Source organism: Dendrobates tinctorius, unplaced genomic scaffold (genome assembly GCF_039654945.1).
Source record: "Dendrobates tinctorius isolate UK_male_01 unplaced genomic scaffold, ASM3965494v1 ptg000166l, whole genome shotgun sequence".
NCBI lineage: Eukaryota > Metazoa > Chordata > Amphibia > Anura > Dendrobatidae > Dendrobates > Dendrobates tinctorius.
In genome coordinates this window covers 7,149,689-7,167,020 of record NW_027361833.1, presented here as the reverse complement: position 1 = coordinate 7,167,020, position 17,332 = coordinate 7,149,689, and the positions used below count along the sequence as shown (strand labels likewise).

The 17,332-nt window shown below is 42.9% G+C and overlaps 1 protein-coding gene across 5 annotated transcripts in view; it reads right to left on the bottom strand.

The window, feature by feature from the left end:
* GK (glycerol kinase) overlaps positions 1 to 17,332 on the bottom strand; it is an 88,628-nt gene that overhangs the window by 2,764 nt on the left and 68,532 nt on the right. For 4 of the 5 annotated variants that reach the window (XM_073550672.1, XM_073550673.1, XM_073550674.1 and 1 more), the window contains 2 exons: positions 16,615 to 16,701; positions 800 to 886 (listed from right to left, as the gene is read on the bottom strand). In XM_073550672.1, coding sequence (XP_073406773.1) covers positions 800 to 886; positions 16,615 to 16,701 — 174 coding nt within the window. The remainder of the gene's footprint in view (positions 1 to 799; positions 887 to 16,614; positions 16,702 to 17,332) is intronic. The other variant, XM_073550676.1, reaches the window with a different exon arrangement.

Here is a 17,332-nt window from a genome sequence, read left to right as displayed (position 1 = left end):
TGCCATCTTCTGGCACCACATGTGCTCACAACAAAATAGCTATTTTAATAATGGTTTGTCTATAGAAAGAGCATTTTCTCTTAAAAGGAGGTGGTCTTAAAATAACATCCTAAATACCTTATATTATGCAAAATCAAAACAGTTTCTGATGGGAAGAACTCTAAATAAAATGCTCCTGTTACACAGAGGAGCTAGAAGAGGCTTATTCTCACTAGCCCTGAACATAAAATATTGGGTGGACATTTGGAGAATAGCGAATTATGAGAAGAACAGCAGGGGTTGCGATAAAAACATGTGATGGCAATATCTAGACAGACTCACTTTTATAAATAATTTCAATTAGGTAAAAAAAATGCTTAACTCATCCTCCCTGGCTCCAGTGCCAAGTGTCCGCCATTGCTTTCAGTGTCTGTTAGTTTCTGCAGCATTGCGTCACATTGACAGAGCTGCAGCCAATCAGCCTAGGTTGACAGCACAAGCGGCTGAGCACAGTTATTGGCTGCAGCTCTGTCGATGTGACGCCAGTGCTGCAGACAATAGGAGCAGGGTCAGAGACTCAGAAAAGACCTGGGGAGGATGAGTAAAGCACAGTTTAGCTCATTTTGGGGTGGGTTTCTTAAACTACAATGGGCGAACAGTGGTTTTCTAAAACTGGACAACTCTTAAGCAAATTGAATACCAAATAAAAGTGTATATGTGCAGGAAAAAAAAGTCTATAGGACTCAATGATAACGTGCTAATTATAAGGGACAACAGGTAGACCTTGAATTGAACTCTAGTTAAGAGAATGCAAACTAACCTGTGATGTACTTTGCTCCGATTAACATTACCATGCTACTCACTATATAAAAGCCCAGAGGCAGACTAGAGAAGATACTAGAGTCACCTGAAGACATCCAGCGGGACAGGATTCCATTCAAGCAAGACAGAAAAGAAGAAAATATCAAAATTGCATAATTGGCGTTAATAATCAACGAACATAAACGGCAGAACAATTACATGTCGTGACAATTGGTAAAAGCAATGATGCTTTAATTCATAAGCAAAACAGAGCATTGTGCTAAGAAAGCTGCCAAGATGAGCTGGAAGACGGGCACTACAACAGCAAATCAGACCTCATGGACCTTTTTCCTTCTAGTCCTTTTTAGCGGGTCGTCAAATTTTTTTTAGCTGCAACGTTCCAATTTTAACAAAATTTTGAGTTAAAGACACCAAACCTGGAGTAGTGCTTCCAATGTAAGATCCCTGACCATAGTCTTATACTCCCCCTCCAGCGGTTCCATCTTTTGACGGTGTCACTACAGTCCCACGGCGCCATGTTGTGACGTCAACTTCTGACTGGCTGGAAGTCAAAAGTTACATCACGTGTGTTCAATGTAAGTCTAGAGAACCAGAACAAGGCTCTCAGACTTGCATTGAAGAGAGACATCTGGCCTGCTCCATGAAACACTGGAGCAATTACCAAATAAGCTGCAGAGGGACCCGGCTTCCTGGATCGCTCCTGCTGATAAGCGCCGCATGTGTCGCGGCTGTGTCACAGTCACAGAACAAGCATGAAGGGCCTGTGTGTTTGGCTCTCCATACATGTGCTGTGACTGTGACACAGCCGCGACACATGCGGCGCTTATCAGCAGGAGCGATCCAGGAAGCCGGGTTCCCTCTGCAGCTTATTCAGTAAGCGCTATAGCTTGCCGAATAAGAGGGAACCCGAACAAATTTGCTCAACTCTAGTGACAACCCTCAACTATGCGGGAACTTCATTTGTTTTTCATCTTACTTGTGGAAGCACTCCATAAAGATTGATTTGCAAAGCAGGAGAATAAACTATCTGCACAGTCTCTGTTCAATCGCTAAGTGCAGAACATGTAAATTATTAGCGTTACTACTTTTTGTAATTAAAATGTAATTAATTTTGTGGAAGTGGAGAAACCGAGCAAGCAATAAAAAAAAAAAAAAAAAAAGAAAACATGACATACTGTGTTATTCAATCAGCTTGTGACATAGGAGTACCTCTCATACAGTACCTGTTACTCTGTGTGTATTGCAGACATTTTAAAGAGAATGTGCGCTACTAATTTTTTTTCTGACCACTGTCCTAACACCATTTTTTTTCCCCAGGAAGCCAAAAGAGGCCAAAAGGACGAAGGGGCACGTATGAAAAGTTAGAATGGAAATAAGGTTTGCACATTATCATGTGGTTTTCTGCTGACCTGATGTGTAAGCTATAGTCTTCCTGAATATTATATTATATATAGATAGATAGACAGATAGATTTGGGAGTGAAACATTGCTGACAGATTCACTTTAATGTGTGTAGTCTTAAGGGGGTTTTACACATAGCGATATCGCTATAACTTCACCGATTTTGTGACGTTAGAGCGATATCGCTATGTGTGATACTTACCTCCGACCGGCTCCCCCGCTGTCCATCGCTGATCGCGCGAGAATGTCCGGCTCCATTTCTCGTCGTCAGCTTCCTGCTGGGCTTCTTGCTGTGACGACAAACGAAGCATGGAGGCGGGCGGGAGGACGTCAGGATCGCTGTGTGTGAAAGATGAGTATCGTGCGCTGCGTCGCTGCTGCATCGCTGTGAGGTCTGCCTGTGTGACAGCTCACTAGCGATCGTTTAGCGATGCACCAGCGATCCTGACCGGGTCAGATCGCTGGTCGGATCGCTGGTGCATCGCTAAATGTAAAAGGGCCTTTACTGATTTAAAGCACATCCATTAGGAGTAGTTATGCCAACATGGCCCAGGATGTAATGATGATCCAGAATACCTTATAAATTTATGGGCTTAAGGCTCCTTGCATTGTGTTCATCAAGGCCCCCCGTTTACATTACTGTATGTGGCCACTCTAGGTCTGTTAGCAGACTAAACTAGACCATGGTCATGTCACGAGGGTGTCACATCCCCCTAAAAGAATTGGAATTAGACGGTCACATCGGGTAATTAATAGAGACCCTCCATCTTTAGAGATGTTGTGATTCATGTCCTAATTTAAATGGATTTCCCTTTCCTTCAGTGCTGAGAGGGTTAAGGACTCTTTTCCATGCTGGTTGAGACCATACAGCTTGGTTGTTCTCAGATGCAGCTGCTTACCCTTTAAAGTACTGTCACACTTAGCGATGTACCAGCGATCCCGACCAGCGATATGACGCGGTCAGGATCGCTGGTGCATCGCTAAGTGGTCACTAGTGAGCTGCCACACAGGCAGATCTCACTAGCGACATCGCTGGGGACGGGGATCGCTACTTACCTGTCACACCAGGCGATCCTGCGTCCTCCCGCCCGGCTCCACGCGTCGCTCGTCCTCACAGCAGGAAGCGCCACAGGAAGCTGACGACGAGAAACAGTCCTGAACGTTCTCGCGCGATCAGCGATAAGCAGCGGGGGAGCCGGTCGCTGGTAAGTATCAGACACAGAGATATCGCTAGCAATATCACTATAACGTCACTAGTTATAGCGATATTGCTAGCGATATCTCTTAGTGTGACATGCCCTTTACTCCCTTCGGTATATATAGGCTCTGGGCGTTTAGTTACTGCAGGTAAAAGATTTTAATCTTCCTGTGCTGTGTGCTAAAGCTAAGTAGTTCAAGTTTGGAGTTGGAGCTGTGGTGTTCTGTAGTTTGATGTTGTATGTGTGTGTAGTGCGTGTTCCCTTTTCCCATTCAGTTTATTCCACCCTGTCCCTATCCTCCTCCCTATTGTTGGTTGGTACTTTTGTATGACAGATTTTCTGTCATCCTTGTTTTGTCTTTGTGTCTGGTTTACCTTTCATTTCTGTCCCATGCCTCATGGGGAGGGAGGGGGTACAGAGTAGGGTTGTTATAGGAGCATATTAAGGTCGGAGACTCTTGCCGCTCTACCTTAGAGTACCCATGGGGCAGGGATAGTTAGGGTCCCAGCTCCAAAGACAGTTTGAGGCCGCTCTTCCTTACTGAAGACAGTCACAGCGTGACAGGTCACTAAGGCAGAAAACTGACTTTTGACTGACATAAAAGGAGGGCAATATTTGGGACAAAAAGTCATCACAAAAGGGAAAATAAAAGCTAATTGCAATCATAACATTACATGCTGTATCTGTTGCATACATCCAATGTTTGTGAGGGAATACAGGCTTTAATGCAATGTCTAAGTCATAGGACTCGTAGAATTCTGGATCCATTAAAATAAAAAATATCCCAAAAACAATGGGTATGTTTTTATAGACTTCTAATACACTAAAAGCACGTTAATATAGCTACTCAATGATCTGTGCACTGCCAGTAAAGAAATCATGAATCCAAAGGGAGTTTGTAGCTATATTCCGCGCTGCCGCTTTAGACAAATTCCAGGAGAATGCTGTATGATTGCAGTGGTTTTATTCTACGCGTTTCAGGGGTCTCATGCCCCCCTGAAACGCGTAAAATAAAACCACTGCAATCATACAGCATTCTCCTGGAATTTGTCTAAAGCGGCAGCGCGGAATATAGCTACAAACTCCCTTTGGATTCATGATTTCTTTGGTCGCTGAAGACCTGTGGATCTGCAGCAGCCGCTACCTACACGCTCTTATCTCATCCTAACCAGGTGAGCATATTTCATGATATACTGTCTCTTGTAACGTGGATAAGACCCTATTGCGCTTTTTTGTCTCCCCCTTTTTTTTGCAACACTGCCAGTAAAAACATGAACTTCTACAAGATGTATCATGAGAGAAATCTAAATGAGATCAACAATGACTTTGTATCTAAAAATTGCCGCTGTGACTTCAGTGGGTGACCTTTTGACATTCTATTAAATGAACTGATTTCTTAGATATCTATTTTTGGCTTCAGTTCTATAAACAATTATAAAATAATTTATCATAGTAATAATGAGCTTCTTTTCATTTCAAGCTTAGCATGATAATGGATTTGCACAATAATGTGCTCATTAACAGGAAATTATAAGCAGTTGGAGGAAAATCCTCAGCTCAACATAAATAGCTTTTATTTAGAGAATTATCAAGAAGAAATTATAAAATAATGATAAATATTGGCTATATGAAGAAGAGATCTCATTCTCTACGGCACATAAATAGGAGACAAAATAATTAAAGGGTCAGTATCTATTAAAGGGAAAGTGTATACTGTCACTACGTTTGGATACTGATTGTAATATATTCCCACCAAGTACCAGGCACCTTTGTTGCTTAAGTCATTTACATTAGGTTAGACCTATGATGAGAGTGTAACTTGCTGACCGGTGAAGGTCCGACAGTTGGAACTGCTAGAAGGACGGGTCAACAGAGATATACGAGATATCATAGCTCCTTCTGAAATTTTTATTGCACCACTACCATCTAGGTATCAGAAGGTACAGCAACTCAACTCATTTACTTAACCACTTGTTATTGTGATTAGTGGGGGTCCCTTTGGTCAAGTGATGACAGTCTAAAAAGAAGCTTTCACTTGACAAAATATATACTTCGGGAGAAGGGATATTTTCAGGAGGCATATTTGTTGTAGAATTGATTGTGGCTGACATTAATCTGGGTAGGGTTTACAGATATACATGTACGCGATGGAGAACTAAATCCGATGAATAGAACTGATCTTCACTAACAGAAATTTGTCTAACAATTCTGCCTTATGTAAATGTCTCTGGTATGGCAAATCCCTAGGGTCTATCAGTTATGGGCTTCTTCAGGCATGTTCAGCTTTTATAGTCTACAGTAATCCATACTATGCTCTATAGTTGTCAGAAGAAAAACCCCAACTATTAACACGTATTGGAATACAGCTACAGGGTTGTGAAAAGAAGGTTTCTAATGCTGACATTACTGACTACGTAGTAGTTGTGTAAAAGGACGGGACGGATGCAAATAGGGAAAACTTTCTGAAGGCTACCGGTAAATATTACAGGATTTTATTCAAGATATTCCAAAGACTACTGACTAATCAGACAATAGCAAAACACAAAAACCACATCAGCACTAGTCTATCTATGGAATCTGATATTAGCTAGATATTGTGGCACTAATTCTAGATTCACATATATGTAAATATTAGATCATTTACCACTCAGATGGTCACAATCAATTGACGAGGAGAAGATTTTAGGTTTGTGGGTTTCTTTTAAGAAAATTACATTACTCCAATATTTATTTTACTCCAATCCACAATTGATAATTTGGCCCCACTATGCATCCTTATGAGTCTCTTGCCGGACACAAAACCGTAGTTAATTATACTAATTAAGAACCAAATTTGGATCTAGCTAGTATAGGCCCTAACCAGTAGTCTAGACAAAGAAAGCGGAAGCTTCAAATAAAATAAACCGACAGCTTGGCCAGGTCTCCAAACCACCACCATGCAATCATTGCTGTATGTATAACTACTTCACAACCCAACTTTTATTGTATAAAGGATTACGGCATATTGCAAAAATCTATATTATAATTTTGGTGGCAATATGCTAATCAGGGGGTGACTAGCTGATGGGGTGTTTTTTCCAAAATAGTAATCATCCCACTATAATCAATCTGCACCGTAGCAAGCCCAGGGAGGCAGCGGTGGCATGCGACTCAGCCAACCATTATGGCTGCTTGAGTTTTATGTCACAACTGCCCTCCTGGGCAACTGTAGTGCGCTGATGAAGCGGAGTTGTATGCATTCAGCTTACTCAATGTCAGGGAGGCAGAGATTTGTGAAGAGCCAATGGTGACTTCACTCTTGAAAATCATATTACTCACACACAAGGGCGTCATAACATGATTAGTAGTAGGGGTAAAACAATGACCCCTTCACTAGTCAAACACTAATTAGTATATAGCCACTATTGTTAAAAATGTTTTTTTTTGTAATATTCATTAATCCTTTATTCTTTAGGCTTGTTATGTAAGGCAATCTTACAGCAATAAATTCATGGTGGTGGTTTGGGAACCTGGGCAAGCTGTCACATTCCCTTTAAGAGACAGGACACTTTAAAAAGCAATGGTATTGCATATGAATTGAAGTTATTCTAACATACAACTGTTAGTAATATACAGGGTGGGCCATTTATATGGATACATCTAAATAAAATGGGAATGGTTGGTGATATCAACTTCCTGTTTGTGGCACATTAGTATATGGGAGGGGGGAAACTTTTCAAGATGGGTGGTGACCATGGCGGCCATTTTAAAGTCAGACATTTTGGATCCAACTTTATTTTTTCCAATGAGAAGAGGGTCATGTGACACATCAAGCCCATTGAGAATTTCACAAGAAAAACAATGGTGTGCTTGGTTTTAACATAACTTTATTCTTTCTGAATTTACAAGTTTATTACCACTTATAAAATATTTTAAAAGTGCTGCCCATTGTGTTGTATTGTCAATGCAACCCGGTTCTCCCACTCTTGACACACTGATAGCAACACTGCAGAAGAAATGCTAGCACTGGCTTCCAGTATCCGTTGTTTCAGATGCTGCACATCTCTTATCTTCACAGCATAGACACACTGCCTTCAGATGACCCCAAAGATAAAAGTCTAAGGGGGTTCAGATCGGGAGACCTTGTTGGCCAATCAACTGGCTCACGACGACTAATCCACTTTCCAGGAAACCTTTCATGTAGGAATGCTCGGCCCTGACACCCATAATTGATGGTATTGTGTGGTATATAGGGTACAAAGATAGTGGGGCCATTCTTTATCGATGGAAACCTCAATGCCATTGGATATCTGATATTGCTACATGATGATATGTTGCCCTTTTTATCCACTGAAGATGGCACGTTCCTTGAGTTTTTCCAGCAAGATGGTGCACCACCATATTATGGGTGTCAGGTCCAAGCATTCCTACAAGGAACCTGATCCCCTTAGACTAGCATTTCTTCTGTGGTGTTGCCATCAGTGTGTCGAGTGGGAGAAGCGAGTTGCATTGACAATCCAACCCAATGGGCATCACTTTGAACACATTTTATAAGTGGACATAACTTTATTCTTTCATGAGTTATTTACAAGTTTAAGCTAAAACCAAGCACACCATTGTTTTTCTTGTGAAATTCTCAATAAGTTTGATGTGTCACATGACCTTCTTCCCATTGGAAAAAATTAAGTTGGATCCAAAATGGCCGACTTCAAAATGACCACCATGGTTATCACCCATCTTGAAAAGTTTCCCCCTTTCCATATACTAATGTGCCACAAACAGGAAGTTGGTATCACCAACCATTCCCATTTTATTTAAGTGTATCCATGAAAATGGCCCACCCTGTAGTACAAGACATGTAAAGTAGAAATTTTATCGTTTGTCAGGGTCCTGTCAGCACGGGCGTGCAGCCTCCGCTGAGCAGGGACTCACCCGCACTGTAGGGGGGCCCGGGGTCAGGTACGGCCGGAAAGTACAAACAGGACCTGGGGACGCTGAAGTTTAGCAAGCAGTGAAGGACCTACGGTCATGTGACTGCAAGGGGTGGGGCTTAGCGTCCTTCTTCCCAGGATGGCAGGACACTAAACAGAAATACTCAGTCAGGCAAAACGGAGGTCATACACAGAGATAGCAGTAAGGTACCAGGGATAAGACAGAACGGATAGTCGGGGCCAAGCAGGGGTCAAAACCAAGCAGACATAGAAGGTACCAAGCAGAATCCAACAAGCAATATCCAGAGAACAGACCGAGTCGTACATAGAGTATCAAGCAACCAGAACACAGCACAAACACACTCAGGGGTCACCACACTATGCCAAGGGCGAAAGTATAACTGACAGGGATTGGAGCTTCCCAGGGGTTTAAGAAGCTCTCCCAGAACCAAAAAGAGGCCACAATCATTAACCCCAGGTGTGCAGGTCAAAACCTGCACTGAGCTCGACATTAACCCCTGCCGTGCAGCTCAAAAACCTGCACTGGGATCATGACAGTACCCCCCTCTCAACAGGGGGCCTCTGCACCCCCAGGCTTCCCCGGGTACTTGGCATGGAAAGCCTGAACCAGGCGATCTGCATGTACAGAGGGAGCAGGGACCCATGAGCGCTCCTCTTGTTCATATCCCTTCCAGTGGACCAGGTACTGCAAAGAGCGGCGCCCCGACCACAGAGTCACCTTGTCGATGATGGGACGGCTTTTATGCTATGTTTGATCAAATACAGTATTACTAAGAACTCTGTATGATTTAAATGCACTTTTGCTTTTTACTTATTTAATTATAGCAGGGTTTTTTTCATTTTGTCTTTCGTAGGTTTTGTCAGGTACTGCAAAGAGCGGCGCACCCGTCGAGAGTCCACAATATGTCCGACCTCATACTCCAATTGACCCTCCACCAGCACTGGAGGAACAGGCTTGGAGTCCTCTTTGACAGACCCTACGTATTTCAACAGAGATTTATGGAACACATTGGATATTTTTAAGGAGGCAGGGAGACGCAACCTATATGCCACTGGGTTGACCATCTCCATAATCTCGTACGGACCAGTGTACTTTGGTCCCAACTTAGCTGATGGTACCTTTAAGTTGATGTTACGTGTGGAAAGCCAAACCTTCTCTCCCACCTGAAACATGTCTCCCGAGGCTCTCTTTTTGTCAGCAAAATTTTGGTACCTCCCTTGGGCCCGAGAGATATTACGCTGGACTACAGCCCAGAGGTTTTTTAACTGTTGAATGGACCCCTCTACCACTGGGCAACCGGAATCCACCCGTGAAAACTCCCCAAAATGCGGATTAAACCCATAGTTAATCAGGAATGGGGACGTGTTGGTGGACTGACTCACCCGGTTGTTAAAAGCGAATTCTGCCAACGGTAACGCATCACACCAATCCTCCTGTCTGACGGAGGTCAGACACCTGAGACTTTGTTCCAGGGATTGATTGGTGCGTTCCGTCTGACCATTACTCTCCGGGTGATATGCCGACGAGAAGGAGAGTGAGATGCCCAATTTCATACAGAACGCCCTCCAAAATTTGGCCACAAACTGCACACCTCTGTCAGACACAACATTCAGGGGTACCCCATGCAATCGGACCACATGCTGCACAAACAACCTTGACAATGTTTCTGCTGAGGGTAATGCTGCCAAGGGAATGAAATTTGCCTGTTTAGAAAACACATCCACCACCACCCAGATCACGGTATTGCCCCTGGAAGGTGGAAGGCCGGTAATAAAATCCATGGAAAGATGAGTCCATGGCCTATCAGGAACCGGTAAAGGTAGGAGTTCCCCAGCCGGCCGGTTATGCGAGCTTTTGGAATGGGCACACACGCCACAAGCAGAAACAAATTTCTTGACATCGGACCTTAGTGAAGGCCACCAAAAACCCCTGGCTACTGCCTCTCTAGTGGCCATAATTAGTGTTGAGCATTCCGATACCGCAAGTATCGGGTATCGGCCGATACTTGCTGTATCGGAATTCCGATACCGACTTCCGATATTTTTTCAATATCGGAATTCGGCATCGGAATCGGAAGTTCAGTTGATTGACGGCCTGACGTCATCATGATGCGCGGTGTGTGCGCATCATGATGCGCCGTCATTTCGGGCCTTCCGGGGGTCTCTGCCGGCCTGCCGGGGGGCTGTGTGGACTGCCCGGGGTCTGTACCGGCCTGCCGGGGGGCTGTGCCGGCCTGCCGGTGGTCTGTGCACCCTGTGGGGGTCTGTACCGGCCTGCCGGGGGGCTGTGCTGATGTCCGGGGGTCTGTGCAAGCATCGTCCGATGGGACTACAAGTCCCATCGGGCGATGCCTGCTACCATGACAGTGATTGACACATTAGCCAATGATGGGACAGTAGTAGTCCCATCATCCGGCTAATGTGTTAAATGTTAAAAAAAAAAAAAAAAAAAATACTACATACATACTACATGCATGCTACATACATACTACATGCTACATACATACTACATATATACTACATACATACTACATACATGCTACATACATACTACATGCATGCTACATACATACTACATGCTACATACATACTACATGCATGCTACATACATACTACATATATACTACATACATACTACATACATGCTACATACATACTGCATGCTACATACATACTACATACATACTACATGCATGCTACATACATACTACATATATACTACATGCATGCTACATACATACTACATGCTACATACATACTACATATATACTACATGCATGCTACATACATACTGCATGCTACATACATACTGCATGCTACATACATACTACATGCATGCTACATACATACTACATATATACTACATGCATGCTACATACATACTACATGCTACATACATACTACATATATACTACATACATGCTACATACATGCTACATACATACTACATGCTACATACTACATGCATGCTACATACATACTACATATATACTACATACATACTACATACATGCTACATACATACTGCATGCTACATACATACTACATACATACTACATGCATGCTACATACATACTACATATACACTCACTGGCCACTTTATTAGGTACACCTGTCCAACTGTGTGTTAAGACTTAATTTCTAATCAGCCAATCACATGGCGGCAACTCAGTGCATTTAGGCATGTAGACATGGTCAAGACAATCTCCTGCAGTTCAAACCGAGCATCAGTATGGGGAAGAAAGGTGATTTGAGTGCCTTTGAACGGGGCATGATTGTTGGTGCCAGAAGGGCTGGTCTGAGAATTTCAGAAACTGCTGATCTACTGGAATTTTCACACACAACCATCTCTAGGGTTTACAGAGAATGGTCCGAAAAAGAAAAAAAATCCAGTGAGCGGCAGTTCTGTGGCCGGAAATGCCTTGTTGATGCCAGAGGTCAGAGGAGAATGGGCATACTGGTTCGAGCTGATAGAAAGGCAACAGTGACTCAAATTGCCACCCGTTACAACCAAGGTAGGCAGAAGAGCATCTCTGAACGCACAGTGCGTCGAACTTTGAGGCAGATGGGCTACAGCAGCAGAAGACCACACTGGGTACCACTCCTCTCAGCTAAGAACAGGAAACTGAGGCTACAATTTGCACAAGCTCATCGAAATTGGACAGTAGAAGATTGGAAAAACGTTGCCTGGTCTGATGAGTCTCGATTTCTGCTGCGACATTCGGATGGTAGGGTCAGAATTTGGCGTAAACAACATGAAAGCATGGATCCATCCAGCCTTGTATCAACGGTTCAGGCTGGTGGTGGTGGTGTCATGGTGTGGGGAATTTTTTCTTGGCACTCTTTGGGCCCCTTGGTACCAATTGAGCATCGTTGCAACGCCACAGCCTACCTGAGTATTGTTGCTGACCATGTCCATCCCTTTATGACCACAATGTACCCAACATCTGATGGCTACTTTCAGCAGGATAATGCGCCATGTCATAAAGCTCGAATCATCTCAGATTGGTTTCTTGAACATGACAATGAGTTCACTGTACTCAAATGGCCTCCTCAGTCACCAGATCTCAATCCAATAGAGCATCTTTGGGATGTGGTGGAACGGGAGATTCGCATCAGGGATGTGCAGCCGACAAATCTGCGCCAACTGTGTGATGCCATCATGTCAATATGGTCCAAAATCACCTTGTTGAATCTCTGCCACGAAGAATTGAGGCAGTTCTGAAGGCAAAAGGGGGTCCAACCCGTTACTAGCATGGTGTACCTAATAAAGTGGCCAGTGAGTGTATACTACATGCATGCTACATACATACTACATGCTACATACATACTACATATATACATACTACATGCTACATACATACTACATACATACTACATACATACTACATACATGCTACATACATACTGCATACATACTACATGCATGCTACATACATACTGCATACATACTACATGCATGCTACATACATACTACATGCATGCTACATGCATGCTACATGCATACTACATGCATGCTACATACATACTACATGCATGCTACATGCATGCTACATACATACTACATGCTACATACATACCACATACATACTACATACATACTACATACTACATATATACTACATGCATGCTACATACATACTACATGCATACCACATACATACTACATACATACTACATACATACTACATGCTACATACATACTACATATATACTACATGCATGCTACATACATACTACATGCTACATACATACCACATACATACATACTACATACATGCTACATATATACTACATGCATGCTACATACATACTACATATATACTACATGCATGCTACATACATACATACTACATGGGAATTTCCCACACAGCAATGGCATAAAGTGAGACTAGGGACTTTTTTTTTTTTAAGTGGCGGAGGAATACAGTGCGGAAGGATACCTACCTTCCGTCATTGGATTCCTGCAGCCCGTAGAGAACGGCAGCAACAGCTGATGCTGCAGTTCTCTACCCAAGATCGTCGTGGGACACACTCGTGGACTGCTTCGGATCGTGGGTGAGTATTTTTGTGGTTTGTTATGTTAATATTTATTCCGGAAAAGACAATGGCTTCGGGGAACAATGTGACAAGTATTGGTAAGTATGTTACTCTATGTTATATGTACTGTATGTCTATGTATGTATTGTATGAATGTATTGTATGTATGTAGTATATATGTGGTATGTATGTAGCATGTAGTATGTATGTAGTATGTATGTAGCATGCATGTAGCATGCAGTATGTATGTAGCATGCATGTAGTATATATGTAGTATGTATGTGGTATGTATGTAGCATGTAGTATGTATGTAGCATGCATGTAGTATGTATGTAGCATGCATGTAGTATATATGTAGTATGTATGTAGCATGTAGTATGTAGCATGCATGTAGTATATATGTAGTATGTATGTAGCATGTAGTATGTATGTAGCATGCATGTAGTATATATGTAGTATGTATGTAGCATGTAGTATGTATGTAGCATGCATGTAGTATGTATGTAGCATGCATGTAGTATGTATATGGTATGTATGTAGCATGTAGTATGTATGTAGCATGCATGTAGTATATATGTGTTATGTATGTGGTATGTATGTAGCATGCATGTAGCATGCATGTAGTATATATGTGGTATGTATGTAGCATGCATGTAGCATGCATGTAGTATGTATGTAGTATGTATGTAGTATATATGTAGTATGTATGTAGCATGTAGTATGTATGTAGTATGTATGTAGCATGCAGTATGTAGCATGCATGTAGTATATATGTAGTATGTATGTAGCATGTAGCATGCATGTAGTATATATGTAGTATGTAGCATGTAGTATGTATGTAGCATGCATGTAGTATATATGTGTTATGTATGTAGCATGTAGCATGCATGTAGCATGCATGTAGTATGTATGTAGTATATATGTGGTATGTATGTAGCATGCAGTATGTATGTAGCATGCATGTAGTATATATGTAGTATGTATGTTGCATGTAGTATTTATGTAGTATGAATGTAGCATGTACACTCACTGGCCACTTTATTAGGTACACCATGCTAGTAACGGGTTGGACCCCCTTTTGCCTTCAGAACTGCCTCAATTCTTCGTGGCAGAGATTCAACAAGGTGCTGGAAGCATTCCTCAGAGATTTTGGACCATATTGACATGATGGCATCACACAGTTGGCGCAGATTTGTCGGCTGCACATCCCTGATGCGAATCTCCCGTTCCACCACATCCCAAAGATGCTCTATTGGATTGAGATCTGGTGACTGGGTGACTGAGGAGGCCATTTGAGTACAGTGAACTCATTGTCATGTTCAAGAAACCAATCTGAGATTAATCGAGCTTTATGACATGGCGCATTATCCTGCTGAAAGTAGCCATCAGATGCCTGTTCTTAGCTGAGAGGAGTGGTACCCAGTGTGGTCTTCTGCTGCTGTAGCCCATCTGCCTCAAAGTTCGACGCACTGTGCGTTCAGAGATGCTCTTCTGCCTACCTTGGTTGTAACGGGTGGCAATTTGAGTCACTGTTGCCTTTCTATCAGCTCGAACCAGTATGCCCATTCTCCTCTGACCTCTGGCATCAACAAGGCATTTCCGGCCACAGAACTGCCGCTCACTGGATTTTTTTTCTTTTTCGGACCATTCTCTGTAAACCCTAGAGATGGTTGTGCGTGAAAATCCCAGTAGATCAGCAGTTTCTGAAATACTCAGACCAGCCCTTCTGGCACCAACAATCATGCCACGTTCAAAGGCACTCAAATCACCTTTCTTCCCCATACTGATGCTCGGTTTGAACTGCAGGAGATTGTCTTGACCATGTCTACATGCCTAAATGCACTGAGTTGCCGCCATGTGATTGGCTGATTAGAAATTAAGTCTTAACACACAGTTGGACAGGTGTACCTAATAAAGTGGCCAGTGAGTGTATGTAGTATGTAGTATGAATGTAGCATGTATGTAGTATGCATGTTGTATGTATGTAGCATGTAATTTTTTTTTTTTTTTTTTACATTTAACACATTAGCCGGATGATGGGACTACTACTGTCCCATCATTGGCTAATGTGTCAATCACTGTCATGGTAGCAGGCATCGCCCGATGGGACTTGTAGTCCCATCGGACGATGCCTGCACAGCCCCCCGGCAGGCCGGCACAGCCCCCCGGCAGGCCGGCACAGCCCCCCGGCAGGCCGGCACAGCCCCCCGGCAGGCCGGCACAGCCCCCCGGCAGGCCGGCACAGCCCCCCGGCAGGCCGGCACAGACCACCGGCAGGCCGGCACAGCCCACCGGAGCCTGCACAGACCACCGGCAGGCCGGCACAGACCACCGGAGCCTGCACAGACCCCCTGGCAGGCCGGCACAGCCCCCCGAAAGGCCCGTACAGACCCCAGAGAGGCTGTACAAGGGCAGGAAAGGGTTTTTCTTATTCCGATACCGGAAGTCCCATAGACTTGAATGGGACTTCCGGTATCGGAATCGGCGATACCGATACTTTTTTTAAAGATCGGCCGATACCATCCGATACGATACTTTGAAGTATCGGACGGTATCGCTCAACTCTAGCCATAATACCTGGATGAGCACTCAGCCTAGACTCATGAAACTCCTGCAGAAGTCTAGGCCGCAATAAATCTGGAACAAACAATTTATCCCCTGGCCTGGTTGCCGGAGCTAGGGCCTGAGCCCTTAGAATTTCTTGTTCCAACTCAGATGAGACCCCCGCCACTACCACCACTGGGGGAAGAATGGAGGACGGCGGTTCAGGGGGAGACACTGGGTCAAAACCTCTGGACAGGGCATCCGCTTTCACATTTTTGGACCCCGGTCGAAAAGTAATGGAGAACTGAAATCATGAAAAAAAAAAAAAAAGTGACCAACGGGCTTGTCTAGGAGTAAGCCTCTTAGCAGATTCAAGGTATGCCAAATTTTTGTGATCCGTGACAACTGTGATAGGGTGAGCCGCCCCTTCCAAAAAGTGCCTCCATTCCTCAAACGCCAGCTTGACTGCAAGAAAAACCCAAATTGTACTACTGGAAGTTCTAAAATCTTCATATAATCATCACATGGAAGAATGAGCGCTTGGTTACAGCTAGTTACAATATATACACTATTCCAAATGGTCAGGAAAGCCTAGATATACATTTTAACATATAATCCATTAACAAAAACAAAACAAAAAAAAAAAAAAAACTGTATACAACATAAAAAAAAAAAAAAAAAAAAAATTCTAAAGTTACCATTCCCATTGGCTGTAGCTTCAGAACTTTCCCAGCCCATTGATTTCATCACTGCCTTTTTCCAGCGAGCGTATCGGAATTCACTTTCTGCAATAGGAACAAATGGAAAAAAAAAGAAACTAAGGATTTTTAGAGTAATAGGTTAAACATTAAGGAACGGAACTTATTGAAGCATAATTTTTTAGTTTTGTGTTTCTAACTCCACTTTTGAAAAGCCATATTTTTCCATAGACCTAGCCACCGAAATGCCTACTTTTAAGAATTCAGACATTGTTTTTGGGTTTTGTTTCTAGTACAGTGTAGTATAATTGATATTTTCTGTGGGTCAATGTAATTAGGACTACACAAAATGTATACACATTTTTTGTACTTGCACAATAAAACAAAAAAAAATTCTGTTGCACTTGAAGACAGTATTATTTTCTCATCAGTAGATTGTGGTGGGAGCTTGTTTTTTACAGTAGGACTTCCAATTCTCCTGGTGCCCATTTGAGGTATGTACTTTTTTTTGTAGGCGTTGACAAGCAAAAATCAACAATGATATTGGGCTTTTGGTTTTTAATGGTGCTCAGTGTGCAGGATAAATATCTTGACTATTATTGTATCATTACAGGAGTGGCGACACCAAAGTGTGTTTTTTTTATTATGAAAAAAATGACTTTTTACAGTAATGGGTTATTTTACTACAATTTTTACTTTTTCTCAATCCTTGACCTTT